The sequence below is a fragment of the Sphaeramia orbicularis genome, chromosome 8 (genome assembly GCF_902148855.1).
Source record: "Sphaeramia orbicularis chromosome 8, fSphaOr1.1, whole genome shotgun sequence".
Taxonomy (NCBI): domain Eukaryota; kingdom Metazoa; phylum Chordata; class Actinopteri; order Kurtiformes; family Apogonidae; genus Sphaeramia; species Sphaeramia orbicularis.
The window spans coordinates 54,350,206-54,365,016 of NC_043964.1; the positions used below are offsets into that span (position 1 = coordinate 54,350,206).

The following is a 14,811-nucleotide window of genomic DNA, read 5'->3' on the forward strand; positions in this document are numbered from 1 at the left end:
ATTATCAAAGATGAAATTTGTGTTTTGGGAATTTACCGGGAATCGATCATTGTTAATATGAATTTTCTGCACGTGTGTGTTATTTAAACACTGCAGTCTGCGCTATAAACCTCGGTACATCATCCCTGTGACAGAATGAGCTGACTGGTTTGACTTAAACCAACCAGTATCCTGTCATGTTTTACAGTTTCTTACCTGCTGACATCTGGGTGTTGGGTTTTTTTTTGTTTTTTTTATACAAACCTTGGACCTTTTCATTCATTTAGACTTTGGTGAATGTGGCTCTTTTTTGTTTTACTTCCACATTTGTCAGGGACATGAGAAGCATCTTTAGTCTCAGTAAAATTGTTGAACCTGTGTCGATCTGTGTGTTGGCGTCACACTGAGCTGAACCAGGGGTCTGGACCCGGGTCCAGGCCCCGGGGTCTGGACCTGAGGTTGATGCCACCTCTTGATGCCACCAAGTCGATCAGCTGATACAACTGGACGTACGTTCACTCTAATCTGCTTTTACAGAATTGTCTGCCAAACGTAGGTCAGTTGATGTTTGTGTGTGTTTGTACCTAACAAGCCCTCCTAGGTTCATTTTATGGTCAGCAGGAAAACAAAAATGTGCTTCATATCTTACCTGTGACCTCTGACCTTTGCTCATGTTTTTTAATTCTGCAGCGGTCAGACCTAAAGGAAGAAATGAGCCTGATTCGGAAATCTTCAGTCTGATGACGGTTTCATCCGCTGGTTTGGAGGATTGGTGTTGTAAAAAATATGTCAATCGACAGGAGTGTTGTATGGAAATACATTTGGTTTTGATGCACATGAATAAAGAAAGTCAAAGGATGGTACTGGGCGGTGCATCTGGGGTGGGGGGTGGGGGTGTCCTACCCACCTCTGGAAATATGTTCAATGGTTCAGTCTCATTTTAAAGTCACTACTGCATTAAAGAAGATGGTTGTTGGCCCAATTCAGATCAAAGCTATGATTACAAAGATGACTTAAATGGATAACTGAGTTATTATTAAAGGCCTAATTTAAAGAGAAAAAAACACAGGTTTCTAAAAAGTGATGTCGGCTCCAATGATTGTTTCAGTCTGAGTTACGGAGTTCAGAGGCTTCTTCAGATCTTCACTTCTTCAGAACTGAAGAAGTCTCTTGGGTGAAAGACGAAATGTTTTCAAAAAGAGCTAAACTAGCCCAGTTAAACCGAGAAGAACTACGAAGAAGAACAATGACCAGGTCAAATGAGAACCTACACCTTAGTTCTGGAGGTTTTAACATGATGGTGATGAACTGGTTTAGAACAGTATCACCTGCCTCTGCTCTGATGTTGGAGTTCCTCTGGCACTAAAGTCACTTATATACTATACATATAGACACATATATACTCTATAATAAATAAATAAATAAATAAATAAATAAATAAGAATGTCTGACAACATGGGGTTAAAAAAACCACAGAAGCAGTCATGGTACCATAATGATCTCTTACAGGTGTTTTTGAGGTTTTTAACCTGATAAACAGTGTTTATGTGTTCAAATATAATGACTCAAACCCACAGACGCTCAGACCAACATCCTGCTGTTATTAACATGTGACTGTATCTGTGTAATGACACAGTCACCCAGATGGAAACCGTACCAGGTGACCAATCAGCTTTGAATCTTCCCACTCTCAGCTCTGTTTTGGAATGGCGCCTCCTCATTAGCGTCTAACCTCGGTTCAGTTGATGGTTTCCTTTGTCTGATGTGGACGACGGCTCTACCAAACATGACTGAACATTAGTTTAAAGTCATGTCTCTGAGAACCAGGTGATTATATGTGGAATATTTGTGCTTTTGTCAGTCTTTTTTTTTTTTTTCTTTTGGATTTTACCATTTGACATAACTGTTAGCCGTTAGCTGCTAATGCTAACTTTGTATTAGACAGGCATTCCACATTTCTACCTGCAGCTGATATTTACAATTTATTTGTCCTTATCTTTGTGGCATCTTAATGAATAACAGTTAAATACTCTGTGTCAGCTCTACTGTTGGTTTCTACTCCTTGAACTAACTGCACCACTTTACCTACAAATACTCCAGTATGGTTTGTACTTATAGTTTTTCCTGGTGTTCAACACAAACACCTGCATATTTCTACATCCATCTGACATGAAGCATTTATCAGTATGAATAAACTTTATGCGTTTTGGGTTTCTACCACCTCAATTAACTGCCTAGCTCATTAGCTGTTGCTAGTTTCTAGCTTTCTCTTTCTTACGTTAAAACTAGGGCTGGGTATCATGGCCAATTTCCTTAATCGATTCGATTTCGATTCATAAGGTTCTGAATCGATTAATTGCGGTTCGATTCGATTCAGTATTAATTGATTGATTCAGATTCATTTAACGATACCAAAGTACAATTTTGAGTTGTAACTTGATTAACTGACTACAGCAACCATGCAACACAGAATCAATATTGATATTAGAAAGGAAATAAATCTGACATTTCATCAGTAAACAGATGAATCTGCTCTGAAATAATGAACAGGACACAAACATGTCCATGTTTCTCCAGTGGACCAGAACAGACTTCTGTTTCATCTTTATTCTGTTTTATACCTGCTGCTTCCAGCCTTTAGGCGCGTCACTATCACGCTGGGGCACTGACACCAGTTTGGCCCCCCTGAAACAGACTCATGTTGGGCCCTTGGTACAACAAACTCACTGGAGGGGGAGGATGGGTGGAGCTTCGTGATTTCCGCTTTACTATTCCTCGAACTCTGCACTCAGCCACAGGTGATCCAAGTTAATAGTTCTAGAACAACTGGCTTCCGCGACCTGCCTCTGCCGGCCAGTTCCTCTGCACTGCGGGTTCCAGTTTGAGGCCGGGAGGACCTCCCACAGAGGGGTTTTCCCCACCCTTCCTACACGTTCCTCCCGTGCCAGAACCGTCGCGAGCACGACCAAGACGCCCCGTCTCCATGATGGGCTCACAAGACGGAGCCGGCCGCGCTTCTGCGTCGGCGGTTTCCGGGTCATTGACTTGCGGTCCTGCTCTGAAAAATCGATCTCATCCACCATTAATCGATTGCGCAAAATTAAAAAGAAATCAGTCCAAAATCGATCAAATCGATTTTTTTATCCAGCCCTAGTTCAAACACTAACAAACACTGAGCATTTGCTAAGGTTGTACTTTTATAAACTTGTCTCTACCACCTACATTAACTGACTTGCTAGATGCTAATGCTTTGCTCTCCTCCTTGCATTGATGCTAACGTTGTTGTGAGCTGAAAAAAAAACCCCCAAAAAACTACTGATTAATTGTCACAAGGAATGACTTGCACATGACACGCAGCTATTTGTAGAAATGTTGATTAGTGCAGCTTTGAAATATTCATAGTCTGTGTGTAATTAATTGAACCAGATGTTGACAAAGACACTAATCCTGGCACAGCATCCGCCGAGGATGACCTACAGTCTGCCAGCCCATAATACTTCTGACCCACCCCTCGGTCTCCCCGGCAACGCCACACATGTGACTCCTCTTGCTCTCTAAGCTTCTAATTTGTCTAAAGTACACACAGCCTTTCTACTATTTTTACCTCCCACTCTGTGGCTGCGTCTTTTCTTTCTCCTCTGTCTCTTTTTCTCTGGGCTTTTTTTAGAGTGTTTTGCAGAGCTGACGTCATACTGCCTATTTTCTTTTAGCAACGCAGAATGAACGAGGCAAGAGAAGGAGAGAGAGAGAGGGCGAGAGGCAGAGGGGGGAGAAAATAACGATGGAATATTGGTTAGCAGAAAGAAAAGAAAGAACACCGCCCCATCCCACCCCACCCCCAGCAGCAGCAGGAACACAAATGTGCAGTTAGGGTTATGGGAATGAACCAAAGACACAGAGTCAAGTCCCTTTAATCTACATGGACATCGTCTACATGGACCCTGGTGTCTCTGCTGGGTCCATCCTGTGCATGTACAGAACCATGTCGAAGGATCATATCAGAGGGTAAATCCGTATGTAGTTCTTCTGTAAAACACTTCAACAGCCTTCATCAGATGCTGCATTCCTGTCACACATGGACGTTGGAAATTCCCAGATTATGGGCTGTAGTAAAAATTGCTGCATTCCAGTGGTGTGACCAAAAAACCCATAAAAAAATTAAAGTTACCACAGGAAGATTCCATAATATCTCCAACCATAAATAAAACGGTGACAGTAAGAGTAGGACAGGAGCGTCGTCTTTCTGGACGTTCACAGATGTTTTTGGATCCTATCATAATGATTTGAACTGGGATGCAAATTATCGATTAATCCATTAATCATTAGTTGGTTGATCTTATCGATCGATGAACGATTAATTGATAAGTGGCGATTTTCCTGAGAACCTGAATTTCTCTTTCAGTATGGTCTATAAGAATAAAAACTAAATATTGTTTATATGCTTCCTGATAAAACCATGTCATATTCCTTAATGATTGATTTATTGAACCATTGGATACAGTCAGTGTTTCCTGTGGAATTCATCTGTTGGTGTGGCAGTGTGTAATGGGGGTGCATGCGCATGCGTTTCGTTGGGGGGGGGGGGGGGGCGGGCTACTCAGCCGCACACAGGGGATATGTGCGTGTTGGTTGGTAGCCACACGTGTACGTCACTTTCCATCGTACTTATACTTATAATACTATAGGGGTACGGGGCGGTGCAGTCCGTGCCCCCGCAGAAGTGAAAGTGAAACTTTTCGCTCATTTATTTTTTCCCTGCCTCCTCAAGTTTCGCAGACTTTACTTTGCCCCCCCTTTTTCCCATGGCCTCTGGAGTGACTGCAGGACATAATGCTCGACATACCTGTGGCCCGTATTTATGCATATATTTATTCGGGGGTGCACCGCTCCCACAAACAGACAGGCCGGTCTGTGTTTGGCTCCACTATGTCTATGAAGACATTCTAACTCGACGCCATGATCCGGTTCAATGACTGGCAATCCCAGCCATGGCGTCGCAGCGCAGACAAACCAGCAGCCTTCGGACAGGTGGACAAGGGCAGTTAACTGACAATTAATAATTTAATCGAGCAGATTCTTATCAACAATTAATAATTGTCGATTAATTGTTTACATCCGTAATTCGAAGATCTACAAGATCCAAGTCATGGTTTTCTTTATCAGTTTTCTGAACATTAATGTCCACATTCTTTGCTAATATTGCTATATTTAAATTACCTGTATCCTATAGTTTATGTCTAAGAAAACCTACAAATATCAACACTTGTATTCATATGTATTGTATTATTTACAGTTGTAACGAGGGAAGTTTCTTTCATCTTTGTATTAAAATGGTTCCCAGAGAATTTTCCTGTCACTAAATAAATGAGTCATTTTAGTTTCAGATTAGATGGTGGTTAATTTTTGATTCACCTGTTAAGTCTAATGTAACTAAGTACTTCTGTGTTACACAGCGTAAATACTTCTGCTCCAAATAGTGTACTTTTTACTCCACTAGGATAAAAGAATGCATGACATTAAATATCATATGCATGTAAAATCCTCTTGGTAGCGTCTGAAAAAGCCATCACACGAAAATAAAGTAAAGAGGACCCCCACACACACACACACACACACACACACACACACACACACACACACACACACACACACACACACACACACACACCCTAAATAATTGGAGAGACATTGTGGAAGAAATTCACAACATGGAGAGACTCACTTATATCATAAGACTACAGCAAGCAACATGCAAAGATCGATGGAAAAAGTGGACAATATAAAGGACAACTGACACTATGTTTTAAATGTGTTGTCAAATTTTAAAAAATGAAACAATAAAATATAAGTTTACAAAATACATACATATATATATATATATGTATATATATGTATGTATATATATATATATATATATGATATTTAATGATTTAATGTCATGCATTCTTTCATCCTCCCTGTTTCAGCTTCTGTAAGTTAATCCGTTCCTCTTAATAATTGGAAAATAAACTAACACTAAAACTAAAGAAAAACTCACCTCAAACAAGCAATTCACCAAAATAAAGATTACGCTAACACTATTTGTGTACTTGTAAAGGTAAATTTAAACCAAAAAAAACTAACTGAAATACTTAATTAAAACTAATACAAATGTCTGAATGTCAACGGCGTCATTATGACCCAGTTGTTGTCACTAATGTGTCTTCAGGATAAACTAGACAGTGTGACCTGCTTCTGTTACTGCATCTGTGTGTGTGTGTGTGTGTGTGTGTAGTGAACTGAAGTCAGTTACACACCAGTATGATTGACTGAACACCCCCCCCAGTCGGACTGTACGTTAGTGTGTGTATGTGTGTGTTTACCAGACTATAAATGTCTTCAGTTTGACGTCAGACGCTGGCTGCTGTGGAATGCTGCTCTCTTGCCAAACGGACGGTTGTACACACACCCTGACACACAACGACAGTGTGTGTGTTGTAGTGGAAGGGGAGACACGTGCGTCACAGTGAAAGGCCAGAATATTTGCTTAGGTAATTTAGATGTGAGTGGCTGGACACATATGCACAGACACACGGGTTTGTTTATTTCCAACTCCCAGTATTTAGGCTTTTCACCAACTTTTTCATGCTGCAGCCACGGCAACCGAACCATCTAAACGGTCATAAAGCAGCCAACTAGAACTAGACTGCCTCTGTGTGTGTGTGTGTGTGTGTGTGTGTGTGTGTGTGTGTGTGTAGGGAAAGCTTTGTAATTGTATTTCTACGTCCATCTCTTCATTCTTAAATATGTTGGCAGAAATACATCATGCACACCTTTAAAGAAATGTGTTCCAATTTGTAGGAGATGTTTGTGACTAGGGGTGTAAGAAAATGTTAGTTCTGCAATATCACGATCATCACGATATAATCGTGATGTAATAATCACGAATAATCACGATATTTCATTTTGCAATACTGTATCGATATTAAAAAGTACTGTATCAATATTTTTAGGTATTTATTCAAATGCAGATATTGTGGAGGTTCATTTTACTTTTTTTGTTTTTTTACTTTTTTTGTTTACATTTTATTTATTATTATTTAACACTCTTTTATTAAATAATGTTAGCTCCTTTGTTGGGATTTCACAAAAATAATGTTCTGATGTTAGTTTTGAACAAAAAGAATATGAACATTTGAACAGGATCTTAAACTGTAATGTCTGTAAAACATAATTTCAGTTTGAACACAGGAACTTTTTGTGATATAACATTAGATTCTGTTGTGATCAAATAAAAATGTGTTTAGTATTTGTGCAGATTTCTGGTGTAATTCAATTCTTCAAGGAAATAATCATTTTAAAAAAAGAAACAAACAAAAAAATTGCCTTTTTAGCAGTATCATGATATATTGTGATATATTGTATCGTGATCCTAGTATTGTGATTTGTATCATATCACCAGATTCTTGCCAATGCACAGCCCTATTTTTGACGTACAGTTGTCATTTACTGAACCCCAGGTAGAAAACACTGGGATACGCTGAGTATATTCAATATGTTGCCCACCCTTAATGTGCAAATAAAATGCTAATATTCAGGCATGTGGGGATCAATAATGGGGTTCAGTTTGGTTTTAAATACTCTATTATTTGGGAATTAAATACCCCCATGTATGTAGAGTTGCAGAAAAAAAAAAAAAACATGGGTGAAAGAGCTCAGCGTGCATCATTCAGCTCCTTAACAGCTCAGTTGTGTTCAATATTACATCCAACTGGTGATCGGTGAATTTGCAAAACATTTGGACAAGAAGTTTTCATTTTTTCTGTGTCAAAGTCTGAGGTCAAAGGTCATGTCTGGGCTGAAGACACTTTAGATTTAAAATAATGATATCTTTCCTCCTGTAACACAACACAAGCCTCTATTACTCAGCTAATTAGCTTAGCATCATTGTGTATGTTGGTGTTTGATTGGCTTTGAACCCACGTGGGATGCTAAGTTAGGTTTACCCCAGTCTCAGCTGGGGTAAATAAAGTAAAACGACACGCAGGAGGGAGTCTTCGAATACACGGGTCAAAGGTCAATCCTGCAGAGTGGTTAAGTCCCAATTAAAGTCTCTGCGGGACAGTGGACAGGAAACTTCCACAACGTATTACACTCGTGTGTTTTCCAGGAAGTAGTTTGACCCCATTGAAAGGGTTAAGGTTAAGGGTGATGGGTGGGTGACGGGTGGTAGATGCTTGTAGGTACTGATGCTCATAGCCCCACCTCCTTCTGTCCTGACCCTGTTGTCTTTGGCGGGGTGTTAATGTGTTGGCTCCTAATCCAGGATCCAGCACCACCAGGAACCAGCTGAAGAAAATAGTTGAAAAGACGTCAGACAGACTCACTTACTCACTGTCTCAGAATATATACGGTGATCAGTGTAAGCTGATTGGAGCGGCTAAGCTGATTGGGAGCTTCCGATCTGAGTGCTGCTGAGTGTTAGCATCGTGGCTTGTGCGTGAATACTATGAAAATCCGCGCAGAAAGCCTGTGATGAAGGAGTCCGGTTTTATACATGGATCCAAATGTCCGCCTGTGCCCGGGTGATGTGTGATAATTTTCAGAATGCATATGTTGGATTGTAAACATCAATATCAACCTCATCAGTGTTGTTCTTGCAATGTCATGTAATTCAAGTTGAGCCAAACATGTTCTGAAACTTCTTTTGTAGCTTTATTCAAATGGAAAGACTTGGTTTTATATGAGGAAGTCTGGAGTGGTAGAAGCATGTTATGCCATGTTTCCACTACACGGAACCGGCTTGATTCGACTCGACTCGACTCGGGTACCAGATACTATTCCTGGAGACCGTTTCCATTACAGGATTCTACAGACTTTACAGTACCTGGTCGTCATAGTGATGCGGCGTGTTACTTCCATATTGTCTGCTTCATAGAGTTGCTGATAAACTCACTCGTTGTGTGTTGGCTCGTGAAGCTCATGCTGAATTTTTATGTCGGCCGCCAAAGACTGAATCTCCTGACTGAATGGCATAGTTTTTGGGCTGTCATCATGTGGATTGACCTACCGCTATATTTACTGTAAACTTCCACATCTGTGTTTTGTAAAATGGTGGGTCACAGAGACAACTCTCTGACCAATCAGTGGTCTGCAGTGTTTACACGTCACGTTTTAGTATCTGTTTCCCAGTCTTGGAACCTTGGCAGAGGTGATACCAAAAAACTAGTACCGGGCACCAGATTCCAGGCCCTTTTTCATAATGGAAACACAAAAAGGCCGAGTCGAGTCGAGCCGGTACCACATAGTGGAAACGTGGCATTAGTTCCACTGGTGTTTTCCAGGGCGGCTCGGACTGTTTGTGCTCTTCTGGTGGAAATACTTTTCTTTTTGGAGCCAAAATCTTCCATTGGTGTCATTTACCTGTGGTTGGGTTTGACGATGAACAGGGGGTGGGATCTTTTTTGGTGAATTATAAACAGTCCCTCTAATGGGACTGGGGGCATATATAACTTCCAGTCTTTGGCCATTTAAAAGCAGAGAATTGGGATGCTATTTTCATATCATATCTTATCAGTGAACCTGGGAAAAGCCAACTTGATATTGGCTCGTAAGTATCAAGTATCAGAACGAAAAACTTACAAATAAAAAATAGCATAGCTTTGTAGTCTGAAACATTTAGATAAGTTAAAGTTAGGTAGAGCATGGCTACTGATGTGAACAATATATTTGTAGAAAGTTACTTCTTTGAAAAATGACAGTTTAAACTTGGGATGCACCGATAGCACTTTTTTCCAGACCGAGTACAAGTACAAGTACATACATTTGAGTACTTGCCGATACCGAGCACCGATACTAGTACTTAATAATCCCATTCTAGTTCTTAGTTCCTTTTGTAAATGTGCTTTATTGTCATTGTCGTTAGCCTGACTGGAACAAAGTGCTGCTGCTGACATTTAATGTGTTGGAATGAGCGTTTGTCAATTAATCCACCAGGGGGCGCCGCTCTGAATTAACCATACTGGACAAATACCATGAAGAAAAGTAAAGTTTTTTGAGAAGAAGAAAATCAGTAATAATAAACATGGAGACGACAGAGGTAACACTAATGTGATACTACTGTTGCAGCGTTTTCGGTAGTAAGGTTTAAAAGCTTAGCTTCAGCAGGAAGAGAAATGAGACACAAGTTTGGTTTTCACTTCCGCTGGCAGCGGTCTGCACCGCTCCGTACCCCCATAGTATTATCAGTAAGATGGAGACTGGTCCAGCCCTGGGTAGTTGTCCTAAATGTGTCAGTAGTTTTTCTCTAAACTGGTCCAGTCCTGAGTAGTTGTCCTAAATGTGTCAGTAGTTTTTCTCTAAACTGGTCCAGTCCTGGGTAGTTGTCCTAAATGTGTCAGTAGTTTTTCTCTAAACTGGTCCAGTCCTGGGTAGTTGTCCTAAATGTGTCAGTAGTTTTTCTCTAACTCACACAGTGGCTCTTTGAACAGATCCTCTACCTCCACGGTTCTGTTGGTATTCTCTGTCTGGGTATGCATTCACCAGCACCTGGAAAACGGATGGAATGTACGCAGAGGACGGACAGAACGCTGCATCCGTATCTGTCTGTGTCTACAACATTACTTGCAGTCAGCATTACTTTTATCACCCTCACTTATTTTGAAAAATCTCCACACTCTTCACACTCCCCACCCATTATTCCTCCTCCTTGTACCTCCTGCACTGAACTAGGAATGTCACACAGCTGTAAGTGGTATCGGTGTGGTTGTATTGGATTACTTTTATAAGTACAAGTACACACACTGAGTATAGGAGCCGATGCCCGATACTGGTATCAGATCGGTGCATCCCTAGTTTAAACTTTTGCCCATGTCCATGTCCACCAACAGATGGGTAATTCCGTCCATCCATGGTCCATGGACTGGTGGTCATGTGGTTGTACTGTCAACACATGACAACATGAATTCACTGGCCAATCCTTATCACAGCTTTAGGGAAATCAGCAGCAGGTTGGCTTTACTGTGGTTTGTTGAAGCATCAGCAAATGACAAGGCAATTTGTATTTACTTCTAGTCACATTAGAGGGACTTTTCGAAACAACTAAAGGAAGCCCCGCCCCTGGTAACCATCAAACACAACCCAAACAGGAGAAGATGTAAAAAGAATAGCATCTCCAATGACAGAAGGGATGAAGAGGAACAGAAACAGTGTTTTCACTGCGGTCAACTAGAGTATTAAATGACCTCATTCCCCTCAAATCTCCCAGAACAGTAGGACTTACCTACTTATAGATTTGGAAACTGAAATCTAACTAATTAAAATTAGAGAAACAATAGTTGACGCTCATCATTTTTATTTTCTGTGCCAGTGCACTCCCTTGTAAAACCCATTCAGTCATATTCTGCAGTGGTTAATTTTGTCCACACCGATGTATTCAGGTCGTCTTTTGAACGTTTCAGTATTTTTTCATATCATTATTGACTTTATTGTGTTTAATATTATGCAGCCAGTGTACGTCACAGCAGGGAGTTTCCCAACTACTGCACTACTCTGTGTATTTAGGCTTGTATTCTCTTGACAGACGTGAAATGTTGATTCGTTTTTGCCTCAATGAGTTCCCATATCTTTCATTTCACAATGTGAAGTGTCAGCCAATGCTGCTCTGGTGCCTGAAGCAGGAAATCAATATTAATCTGTTGCACTGACTAGTCCAAGTGGCTGCTGATAATCCAGGTCAGTTCAAGGCGGCGTATTTGTCACTGATTGAGAGAAGGGAGCAGTGGCATTATATACTTTTTTTTTCCCTAGTGATTTCTGTAAAGCACAAACTTCATTTAGTCTTTTGTGCCTCTTTTCATTTGCTCTGCCTTCTGTGTATGGAAACATATTTTACACTGTCCTTTAGCCTAGCACCGGTGTATTATGCTAAGCTAATGCCAAAGTAACATGAAGCTATTTCAGTCAGTTTTTTCCCAATGCTAGGCTAATGCTAGGCTAATGCTAGGCTGGTGGCTATTTATAGGCAGTGGGACGCTGTGTTCCTCTTACAACACCATCATAGCTCATCTGAATGAAAGGGGGACTGCCTGTGTGCGTGTGCGTGTGTGTGTGTGTGTGTGATGTAATGGTGTGCTCTGTCATGGACGACGTACTGACCAGTCATTCCCTCTGTTCTGTTCCAGTGGAGGTGAAGAGCAGCCTCCCATCAGGCATGCAGAGCCTGGTGGGAACAGTGGGTGAGCAGAGGGGAGGAGCTACAGAAGCAGGTGAGTCGTGCTTCCTCTGAGTGTCCATTGGGGGGGAGGGGTTTCTCTGGAAAGGCCTTTCATTAAGGGGGGTTCTGGTTCAATGAGTGGGTTTTTTCCACTTGCCTTGTTGAGCAGGTGGGTAAAAACTGTACTTGCACGAAATAAATGTTTACCTTTTTACCTAACCCTGACCCTAATCACATTTACAGTTTGTTTTATTTATTATGACACTCCAGTAAAATTTTTCTGAAACATGACATACCCTTGGAAAAAAAAGACAAACCAGTTGTTCCTGCATTGCGTTCTCAGCTGTGGCCCATACAAAGCTGGACCCAAAAGGTCAAGCACTGAAGTCCTAGATTTACAACCACGAGGGGAGCTCTTATTTTACAGTCCTGAGGATTTTTTCTTTAGTTGATCAGCGGAAAGGTTTTAGGTATCCTTAAATATCTCTGGGTGATTCAAGAACTCAAGTATTTCCTAAAGAAATGCATGAAAATAACCAAGAAAAGTCACGTGCGTTTAGTTACTTAAGTACAAATCAGAAATTTGTGGCTTTGCCACCTGTACAGTGGAAAACTCCATCTACTCTTAGATAAAGACTGGTTTCCCTCACAGCTGTTGGCACTAGCATATGTTAGGGTCCACATCATGTTGAAACATTAGTTTAAAACTAAAGCTGTGTTGATGTTTCATTGTACCATTCATCTTAACTTCTCTGGTATAAAATCCAAACTAAACAAAGTATTATCATAGAATAGGATGTTTTTACTTCCTGTAGTTAATGCTTATTACATCGCTGCCTCTTGGACACACTTGAACATGCTATGCTAATAGGCTAATGGCTCTAATGTGTTTGCTAACACTATAATGTTATTATCTAATGTGAAAGTTAATTTACCAGCTTTGCCAGGTCTGTAATGTCATGTATTCCAGTGTTAATATTTGTTTATGTTCTGTTGGATTTAACCATATCTGACTGTCGTCCAAGGGGGTCACATATGTTCTGTAAATGTACGCTGATGAAAATCTGTTTTCCCATCTCTCAACACAATATTCTATACAAACCAACCACTACTTTATAGAGGACTTCAATAGATGATAAGAGTTTTGGTGTCAGGTTTAATTTGGAAATTTTAGAGTGTTGGAGCTTTGTCAACATGTCAGCAGTGCGGGTGAAGCTGGTGTAACCCAGAACATGCTCAGATATAAGTGTTGAAGGGCTTCCAAAAGACATCATTAGGTTTCAGGTATCTGTCATTACCTTGGGCCACTAAAGGGTTCTTAACAACCCCTATAGTGAGGGTATGTGGGTATGTTTTGACCAACGTACATAACTGAATTTAAAAAGGGACAATTGAAAACAAAGACCCATTTAATGCAGAACAGGTAGAAAAGTTTGTCCATAATCCATATTTATGAGCAAATATTGCCCGTTACTCTATTTTATGGTATAACTAGTCTGTTCCAAGTGAAGCATGCTGATTTGAGGAAGTTCATGCTGTCTTTAGAGGTTTATTGGTCCTCTTAAGGTGGATTTACAGTGGCCCTTAAAGAGGGAGATGATCAGATGATTTGGCTGATTGACTGGAGTAGTTTTCATTTCTTTGAGAGAGACTGAGAAACTGCAAATTAGAAAATCTCATAAGATTGCAGTTAAAAGTTGAAGTCAATCAGTCAAATTCTAAATCAAATCAGAAGTCATGATAATATGGAGAAAAACACACTTATTTTAAGAAAAATGTAGAAAATACATAGAAGATGAGCAATAAGTGTAGAATGAGTTAAAGTACAGTTCTCCTTATCCAGGTGGAGGTCAGGGGGAGAGTCCAGGTGGGGGTGTTGGCCCGGTGGACCTGCGGACCGAGCCCAGGGTGGGGGCCCTGTCTGGGGTGGACACGGCCCTGAGAGAACAGCAACTCCAGCAGGAACTGGTGTTACTCAAACAGCAGCAGGAACTCCAGAAACAGCTGCTGTTTGCAGAGTTCCAGAAGAAACATGAGGTGCTAACGAGACAACATGAAGTCCAGCTGCAGGAACACCTGAAGGTAGATGACCTGTCAACCCCCCCCCATTCTGTTAGCCTCGCTGCTTCCACTCTGACGGCACTAGTCTTTTTTTTCTTCAAAGCAAACACAGTTTAATATGTCAAAGTCTAATGTTAGACAGCATTTTAAAATTAATGTTTATTTTGTATTTTCTGGTGGTAAACAGTATAATAAAAAACAAACAATTGCATATTTATTCTGAGCCCGAACACCACATAATATTAAAATATATGTTTATCTGGTAGTGCTGTGCCTTATTCTTTCATCTTTGATTGTGGCAGCTCTGCTAATCCCCTGTCTTTTTTTTGGAGAGTCTTTTTATTGGTATTTACGCAACGACTCTACAAACATTGTGTTACAGACATGAATCAATACAAACAAGAACAGTCCCCACCAACCGCTTCCCACCCATGTTCCAAAGAGACCCACCCCTAACAAAAAATAAATAAAATAAATAACAATGAAAAAAAAATTAAAGAATCACTGTACCATTTAGCAGATTGGCTTTAATTCTGCATACAACCACATATATTGTATATATTGTAAAAGAGAAGGGA

General features: G+C 40.5%; 1 protein-coding gene across 4 annotated transcripts in view; it reads left to right on the forward strand.

The window, feature by feature from the left end:
- hdac5 (histone deacetylase 5) overlaps positions 1 to 14,811 on the forward strand; it is an 80,763-nt gene that overhangs the window by 32,391 nt on the left and 33,561 nt on the right. For all 4 annotated transcript variants that reach the window (XM_030140363.1, XM_030140364.1, XM_030140361.1 and 1 more), the window contains 2 exons: positions 12,141 to 12,224; positions 14,016 to 14,254. In XM_030140363.1, coding sequence (XP_029996223.1) covers positions 12,141 to 12,224; positions 14,016 to 14,254 — 323 coding nt within the window. The remainder of the gene's footprint in view (positions 1 to 12,140; positions 12,225 to 14,015; positions 14,255 to 14,811) is intronic.